Source organism: Zerene cesonia, chromosome 23 (assembly GCF_012273895.1).
Source record: "Zerene cesonia ecotype Mississippi chromosome 23, Zerene_cesonia_1.1, whole genome shotgun sequence".
NCBI classification, from domain to species: domain Eukaryota; kingdom Metazoa; phylum Arthropoda; class Insecta; order Lepidoptera; family Pieridae; genus Zerene; species Zerene cesonia.
This window is the reverse complement of record NC_052124.1, coordinates 1339715-1349000: the sequence shown is the minus strand read 5'-3', so window position 1 is coordinate 1349000 and position 9286 is coordinate 1339715. Positions and strand designations below refer to the sequence as shown.

The 9286-nt window shown below is 35.3% G+C and overlaps 2 protein-coding genes across 2 annotated transcripts in view; both read right to left on the bottom strand.

Annotated features, from left to right (window-relative positions):
* LOC119836162 (carboxypeptidase B-like) overlaps positions 1-4442 on the bottom strand; it is a 5822-nt gene extending 1380 nt beyond the window's left edge. Inside the window, exons 1-6 of the mRNA XM_038361417.1 lie at positions 4366-4442; positions 3154-3303; positions 1387-1477; positions 783-884; positions 411-587; positions 6-135 (exon numbers count right to left, since the gene is read on the bottom strand). Of these exons, the coding sequence (XP_038217345.1) occupies positions 6-135; positions 411-587; positions 783-884; positions 1387-1477; positions 3154-3303; positions 4366-4442 (727 nt within the window). The remainder of the gene's footprint in view (positions 1-5; positions 136-410; positions 588-782; positions 885-1386; positions 1478-3153; positions 3304-4365) is intronic.
* Positions 4443-5589: 1147 nt separating this feature from the next.
* The window catches only part of LOC119836161 (carboxypeptidase B-like), a 7937-nt gene continuing 4240 nt past the window's right edge, over positions 5590-9286 (bottom strand). Inside the window, exons 3-7 of the mRNA XM_038361416.1 lie at positions 8933-9023; positions 8252-8353; positions 7147-7362; positions 6265-6690; positions 5590-5807 (exon numbers count right to left, since the gene is read on the bottom strand). Of these exons, the coding sequence (XP_038217344.1) occupies positions 5646-5807; positions 6265-6690; positions 7147-7362; positions 8252-8353; positions 8933-9023 (997 nt within the window). The 3' untranslated portion in view covers positions 5590-5645. The remainder of the gene's footprint in view (positions 5808-6264; positions 6691-7146; positions 7363-8251; positions 8354-8932; positions 9024-9286) is intronic.

Sequence of the window (9286 nt, the reverse complement as noted above, 5' to 3'; positions counted from 1 at the left end):
ATAGCTGTTGGAACAAGGGTTGTTGGAAGCGTTGATCTCCATGAAGAAAATATCGAAGTTACGATTCAGGTCGACGCCACGGCATTCCTCGTGAATTTCTGGGTTGAAAGAGCGGCTTTGGCGCCACATACGGTCCTGAAATTCGGCATAACTGATCGACTATATTCGTCATCAAGAAAATATATATTGCAGGAAGATAAAAGACTACTAAACTAAGCGTGTTCAAGATATTGCAGAATTAAGGGAAAATATATTTAAATAGAGCAACATTATATATAGTTTACATTAAAGATACAATGTATGATATTTTAGCAATAAAGATTTGTTAAATAATGTCTTCCATACTTTCAATTAAAGATCGATTAACCTACGTCAGTATGAGAATATTCATATCCATCTGGATTGTAAACAGGAAGTATGATCCAGTCAACATTATCCCTCAGATCTCGGTCTTCATCCTGCAAACCCTCCACAAGACGATGTATGGTGTACAGAGCAACTGGCGTAGTCACCCACTCCCTGGCATGCATCGCTGCGTCCATAAAATATATCGGTTTGTTTGGGTCCTCGAAGTTTGTGGTTGATATCTGAAATGAGATTAAATATCAGGATTGATCAATCGCAATTCAAAGTCCAATCATTGATGATGATTCTCATACAAGATATAGTCAAAGTACATTACTACAATATGGATGATAGATACTAGAACAGTAGTCTCAGAGCCTACTTCACTAATTGCTGATAGTATCCGACGTATTTTTTCATACATTATTTTTGTATACCTTTAAGTATTTCATTGGGCGCCCTTCAAAGCTCAATCCAGCTGTTACTACTTTAACAATATCTGGATATTCCCGCGCCAACCTTTCCATGTACGCATCAATCTGTAAGAAAAATATTTCATTGTTTCTTTTGTGATAAAATATCGTGCTACGCGTTTTTCTTTCCCTTTGCAGTCTATTTTTGTCACTGAGGCTTATAAAAGGAAGGATAAAGATAATGGATGAGTAAAAAGTTATTTAAAATAATCGTGTTGTTAGCCACCGCCACCGTCCATGGTCATTTGCAGAGGCGGGACTCTAATAATACAGTAATTATTATGGGTGGATTTATGTAATATGGATTGCTAACTTTGTAGGATGAGATATAAAGGATAGATGAAAGGACTGAGAAGGGTAAGGAGACATTCGGGCTTCCTTACCAGTCCTTACCCTCATCCCTTAAAAGCGGGCATCACCTTTACCCAGAAACTCTAGACAAATTATAGTGAGCGATAACTACCTTAGGAAGCTTGACAAGCTTAGTAAGTTTGTGTTTCGCCTGTTGTAACATAAAAAGAGATATCGAGACTATCACATACGTCAAATTTGTTATAGGTATTGTTACCTCCGCTAATCTCGCGTATTTATTGTAAACTTCCACATTCTGGCGGTTTCTTGTCCACTGAATGAGATCTTCGTCAAATTTTTTAATCGCACTGAAAAAGAACCAAGGAAATTTCACAAAACCAGTTATAGTCAAATTGATTGTTTAAACAACAGTCTTGTATGAGGAGAATTTATAAATTACCTAGCTGATGTTCCTTTTCATTCTAAGAATTATAAAGGTTCAACACATTTAATGGATAACAAGATAACTCATTATACTTAAAAGGTTAAAAATGCAAAATCTAGTTCACAGATGCTTTAATAAAATAGTTGCTTATAAAACTTTTAATTTTTGGCTTATAGCACAATCATACCGGACAAATGAAATTTGGAGAATATTGTACTCAGTGGGATAATAATATAATCTGAAACAGCGCATAACTTAGGAATTTAAAAGCACATAACTTGTCTATAACTCGACTACTTCTTATCTGAGTACTAGCTACGCCCCGCGGATTCACCCCGTAAATCCGTGTCTCGTAGGATTATTGGGAGTTGCCTATATGTTATTCCAGTTGTCCAGCTGTCTACGTACCAAATTTCATTGCAATCGGTTTAGTAGTTTTTGCGTGAAAGAGCAACAAACACACACACATCCTTACAAACTTTCGCATTTATAATATTCGTAGGACTACGCGAGTAAAGTCGTACTTTAACACTAGTATAAAGTTTAATAGTGTGACCTAAACCTTTGTTTATTGCGCAATAAAATAATTAAAAGGCACAAGCATGTCTATGACACATCAGGGTTTGTGAATAATTGAATAGGATGTCGCCCCAAGGATTCGAAGGCTCATGTATTAAACATGAGTTGAACGTATTTCTTTGTTTCTTCGACAAACATTAGTATAATTTTATATGAACGTATAAATCTTTTACTCCGCTTGCGATAAAATACGCATAAAAGATGTCCCCCGGCATTATTCCGGCGACGAAAGCTTAAAAGTAAAAAAATAAAACACCAATGCGGTCTTTGAAAGCAAAGACGGATGGAGACAATAGTGCTGCCACCCACATATTCCTAACAAGTTTTGTATTTTTAGACGAATGGATCTCTTAGTAAGTAGTTGCAACACCGTTATCTTCAAAATAAATAAATAAATCACCACATTTTTTTTGGAATCAATGACAGTATGTTTTATCGAATGACCTTTGCAACTCTCAATTTTTACCGTATTCAAATTTGAATTTCAGGACGAATTTAGTTGTTTTGATATTTTCTTGACGGTCGTTATTGGACATAATATCAGTTATATTTTAAATTATTCGATTCTTTTAATAATTTTAAATTCAACTACGATAGAATTAAAATAGCTTTAAAAAACGATATATACACATACAATATACACATATATAAACTTTAAAGATTGTCTCACTTGGTTTTATGTTAGGAACTTATTTATTTACTTGAATGATATCTGTCCGATTAAATGGGGTCAAAATCGATTCTAAAGGAGTTCGTTTCATACAAACATATATTTGTTTATTATTTATTGTACAATTCGTCATTAAGAAATGAAGGAAGAGAAACTATTACATTGACTACTATTGCTATAACTTATATACAATGAGGAAAAAAGGCGGCCTTGTGGTAAAAGCCATCTCTGCCAGGCAACCTTCAGGCAAGTTACTATCATAGAATACTGTACTATTTAATATTTACCTTGAAATGTTTCCTTCACGAATATAATACTCAATTCCTTGCGAATGTAAATATTTAACAAACATCTCGCTTTGCTTAGGTCCGACCATGATATCAGCATGCCTGACCCCAGGCATTCCAGCTCGCCAGATGTCTAGGTCTAATTCATTCTCAAGCTCGCGTATTAAATTAACATCATCCTGGTTGCGGATAACAACTCCGTAAACCGTGTATCTGAAATTCCGGTTATTTTAATTAAGATTCTTGTATTACTACGTGTTGGCAATCAAAAGGGGGTGTGTTTAATATTAGTTTGGCCGTAAGAAAATATAATTCTACACAGCTGCCTCATTGATAACGAATCCCAGCCAGTCACAAAGACTGTTTTTTTTATGTCATAGTCGGCAATGGAGCTGGTGGGTCGCCTGATGGTAAGCGCTACCACATGCGCCCATGAACATTTGGAGAGGCGTAAGGTCAATTGCAGACCTTTCGCCTCTACAAATGGATTGCCGACTTAATTGGTAAGGGATTAGAAAAGGATTGATGAGAGGAATAAAGGAAAGGACTCGGAAGGGTGAGGAAAAGGATATGGGCCTCCGGCTCCCCCACTCACCGTACCAAAACACAATAGCAAGCTATTATTTCACGCCGGTTTTCTGTGGGGGTGTGGTACTTCCCCGGTGCGAGCTGGCCCAATTCGTGCCGAAGCGTGCTCGACTCCCACAATGAGTGACTATTTACAAGCTAAGGGTAGCTGGGTCGAACATAGACTAAACAACACAAGAACGCCAAGTCACAATCTGTACGAACACGCCCCGATTCAAAATAAAGTGATGTTTCATAAGATACGACATCTAAACAAGTTTTGATATAGTAGTGGTAAGTATATGACAATTATTCATCCAAAAAACATTAAACCAGAAGTTGCATCTAACAGCTTACATTTTTAAGACAGCAAAACGACTTCAAATAGTGTTTAATGTTTCTACACTTGTATTGTTCGTAGACTCCTCTCGTTCATAGTATTAAAATGGTCAATGACATAGTTTCTTTTACTTAATTAGTTTGCATAGAAAAAACATACAGAGAGTTTATATACACATATTGTATACTAATTGATGTTTATAATTGAATCGCATTGTCCTTCTTATTATTTGTGAACCTTCATGTAACGTAGTGACTTACTGAATGATAAAAATTATTCGCACATTTAACACGAAATTTCATTTTAATAACGATAATAATTGTGTACATAAAATTAAAATTGGAAATTAATTTCAACGCTCAACTTACCCCTCATATTGTTCGTATTTTCCAAAAGACGAATGTAGAAAAATCAATAAAAATATAGCGAATGTTTTCATGTCCATACTAATTGGATGTTATTTGGATCGTAGTGTACAGATAGCCCCAGGCGTTTGGAATAAAATCAATTCCTACGATTATCGGAAGGGATTAACCATAATCACTTAATTATAATCCTAGCTATCTTATCTTGAAAATTCTTGATTTAACACAAGTAAATCGTTGTAAAACATGTTGTTATTATTCTTTGATTGAAAATACGCTTATGCATCATATTATCATTTACTATAGTCTGCGAGACCTCGTGAATCATTTCTGCCGTGTTGAAATATTGTTTGATGGTTAAGATAAATGTAGCATTCGGCATTGTGACCGCCAAGTGTAGGTCCGTTGGTGGGTTGAATAGTGATGACCTTGGAAAATCGTAATTTTTTCTTCATCCACTTTCTACGGTTTAAAATTTTATTATCGTGTTTGTTGTTGAGATTTTACCTGTGTTGTTGTTGTTTTTAAATCGTATATTAATCGTAATTTAAACAAACTGAATCCTATCCTAATAATATTATAAATGCGAAAGTTTGTAAGGATGTGTGTGTGATTGTTGCTCTTTCACGCAAAAACTACTGAACCGATTGCATTGAAATTTGGTACGTAGACAGCTGGACAACTGGAATAACATATAGGCAACCTTTTATCTCGATATTCCTACGGGATATGGACTTACGCGGGTGAAACCGCGGGGCGCAGCTAGTAAAACATAAACGTAAAAATAAGGGCTGTATTTTTCACAGATCAACCTTGGTGTAACAGCAGTTAAGTATAGCAGTTCAGAATAAAGGCAAAAAAGAAGATAAAAACAAATGGCGTATTAATTTTTATGCTTGACTATAATAACAGTATACTCACTAATTTATGATTCCAAGTTTAATTTAATTAATGATTATAATAGAAATGTAAATAAAATCAAAAATGTCGAATTTTACAAGAGTTCAACTTAATTGTTACATGTATAATCTGTAATATATAAAATTTTCGTTCTGCCTCGTACTCGTATCATTTAGGGGTATCGACAGATGTTGCGCGATTTCACACCTACCCGACAAGGAAATTTTCATCAAAATCGGCCCTGCCGTTTTAGAAGAGTTTGATAACAAACACCGTGACCCAACAATTTCATATATAGGATGGGTAATGTAAAAAATAAAGTGGTGGTGAATGTAAAAAACAATCCCAATTTATTGTACATATTAATGGCATAAAAATAATATTTAAAGTCTATGACGATAGAATAAATACGCCAATCTTGCTGTCTCCGCTATACCGGCATACGTTTCTGTGTTTATTTGTTCGATGTACTCTGGTGGTACCACGAAACCGTAATCGTCGAATTCTGGCAACTCTAGCGTTATAGAGAATGGCACACCGATCTCCTGAAAAAGTTAAATATAACGCTAAAATTTAGAGCTAAAATAAATTAAGAGCAGTGGTGACTCAGTGGTGAGGACCTCGGACTTCAAAATCGATAAGTCGGGGTTCGAGACCGGGCAAGCGCGCAGGAAATAAATTGATTTTTCAATTTATCTGCGTATGTAGATAACATCACCACTGCTTAAACGGTGAAGGAAAACATCGTGAGGAAACCGGCATGTCCATGAATTAGGGGTTCGACGGCATGTGACATCTGCCAACCCGCACTTGGCCGGCGTGGTGGATTATGGCCTGAACCCTCATAGGAGGCCTGTGTCCCAGCAGTGGGAACATGTATGGGCTGATGATGATGAACGCTAAAATTAAAAATCGATTTCTATTATGAACGATTTTCAACAACAATACGTTTAATTGTCTATGTCCTATCCATGAAGTAAATGCATTTTCTCCACATATTACCTGAGCATAATCTTGAGAGGTCCCAGACGCGCCGTAAAGCACATAATTGCTATTCCCAACCGCATAGTACGGGGCGTCCGCCATCTTCCTAGCATCAATATGCGCCCCCATAGCTGCGGCTACGAAATGCAACTGCGCGACATTGTGGGGCAGTGTGTAATTATCGAAGCCGTACAAAATATAGTTCCCATAGCTGTGCATATTCATGTATATTTGAGTACGGTTTAGATACAAATAGAGCATGTCCCTGACGTTTCTGCTCTCTATTTCGGAGAAGGCGAAAGGTCCCGGGTAGATGTCGGAACATGGGTTGCTCGATACGCTGAAAGTGCCGAAGAAGATATCAAAATTCCGGTTGAGATCCGCTCCGTAGCATATGGGACTTATCGTAGCGTTGAAAGAGCGACTGCGACGCCACATGCGATTCTGGAATAGAATGAATGCTATTATGCCTTGACCAGTTTATTGACTGCTAAGACTCCAATGGACAATCTATAAAAGTTTTGCGGGCTGCTGAGTTTATATTTAAATTGTATAATCTATGCTTAGATGTTTCTGTACACTAGAGTTTCTCTAATAAACTTTATTCATCACGAAAATATAATAAAATGTTATAAAACATATAATCAAGTTAAAATTAAAATATAATAACGAACTTCAAATGAAAAGAAGACACTTTGATTTGAGGAATTTGATTGTCACAATGTCATTTTAATTTAGTGTGTACAAGTAAAAATAGTCCTAAATAGGTATATTTTGAAAACACTTTCGCATTTATAATATTAGTAAGAATGCCCTGGAAATAGTTGTAAAGTTTTAAGTTCACCTTTACAAACCTTGTCATATAAAGTATAAAGGCATATTTCTTTGTCACCAACTTACTTGTACATGAGAGAATTCCCATCCGTCCGGGTTGAACACGGGGAGGATCACCCAGTCGACATTTTCCAAAAGATCCCTATCTTCATTCCGTAAATCCTCAACAAGACGATGTATTGTGTATAACGCCACTGGAGGTGTCACCCATTCTCTGGAGTGCATTGCTGCATCCAAGATATATATAGGCTTATTCGGATCCTCGAAGTTTGTGGTTGATATCTGAAGCGTTTTTACATTCTAATCTAGAATATTCGATCTTGGTGGGACAATAAAAATGATAATGAAAATTGTGTTACTATATCATGAAGTTGATGTTATAAAAGTTAAAGTTACATGATTATAACTTTTACTAGACTAACTGCGCCCCGCGGATTCACCCGCGTAAGTCCGTAACCCGTAGGAATATCGGGGTAAAAAGTTGCCTATATGTTACTCTAGTTCTCCAGCTATATACGTACCAAATTTAATTACAATCGCTTAAGTAGTTGTGTAAAAGAGTAACAAACATACGCACATCCTCACAAACTTTCACATTTATAATAATATTAGTAGGATAATAGATTACAGTCACATAGCAATAAAAGTAAATTAGTGGATCCCAAACTAAGTTTGATATTTGGTGAATCTAAATACAGTCGACTCTACGAAGAGTAAATTAATTTGGGAATTCTTTTTGCCAAGTGCTGTAGCGACATAATTATAAAATATTGAATAATGAAAATTAAATGTATTGTGAATAAATGGCGAGAAATCAAACATGGTGCATTATTAACATCTTACTTATTAATAATTTATTCTCATATTTCATACAGCGATATCTTGTCATTTCACAATGACAATATTTTAATACTAGCTGTTGCCCGCTGCATCGCCTGCGCGGTTTTAATAGATTTTCGTGGTACAAACTTTCATCACATATTTTATTCCCTTAGGGACAGAATTTATCAAAATCCTTTCTTAACAGATGTCTACGTCATTACATCTATCTGCATGCCAAATTTCACCTCAATCCGTCTGGTGGTTTAGGCTGTGCGTTGATAGATCACTATGTCAGTTAGTCAGTCAGTCATCAGTGAGTTTTTTATATTTATTGAGGTATATAGCTTACCCTAACATATTTCATAGGTCGTCCTTCGAAAGTGTTTCCTGCGTTTACAACTGTCACAATATTAGGATATTCTTGTCCAAGTCTGTCTAAATAGGCCTCGATCTAAAAATTAGGAAATATGGTCTTAGAATAACAATTATCCAAGTGTAATTTAAAGAAATAATGATTATATAGTAATCCTAATTTTTAAATAGTCATCCCTTTATAAAATAACGAAAGATAATAATGATAAGATATTGTAAACAGAGAAAAAAGAAATACACAATTGCATGTATAAAAAAAAAACATATGCATCATAGAAACTACTATCGATGAACAGCGAATAGTAGACTACTGTTTATGCGCTTTTATTTTATTATTCATTCCTTTAAAGTATGTATCGACTTTAACTCAAGTACGCGTGTAATTAAGCGGTCTTGAAGTACACATGTATACCACCGCTACTACGCTGATTACATAAAAATAGCCATGCCAGTTTAAAGGAAAAACGTTTTTTTTTCTTTTTTTTAAATAAAAATCACTATGTTAAATATATATTTTAAATCACTATATAGTGATTTAAAAAAAATTTCGCGAGACGGGATTTCAATGTGCGTTCGATTATACTTCTACTCTTTTAAATTTTAAAATCCCGTCTAAAGAACTCTTATGTTTTTCTTTTTTTTATTCAAGATTATTTACCTCTCCATATCTAGGATACGTGTTATATATCGCATCGTTGTTTCGTCTTAACTTCCATTGATTAAACTTCACTTCAAAGTCGTCGAGGGCCCTGTAATTAGAAATGCATTTACATAGACTCAACATCATGAGTTATTTGATGTCACCTGCAGAGACAAGGCCTTAAAAGAGTTATATATAGTATTTTCTTGTGTTTGATTTTACGCAAGTATTACAGTACATTTAGAAACTTTTTAACGGACAGTCTCCCTGTGACCACGCTCGCTGTAAAGTGTTCGAAACGTCGGGTTAATAATATAATGAATAAATCGCTTTAAAAATCGGTAAACAAGTTTTTAATTTCTAAAGGGTTAT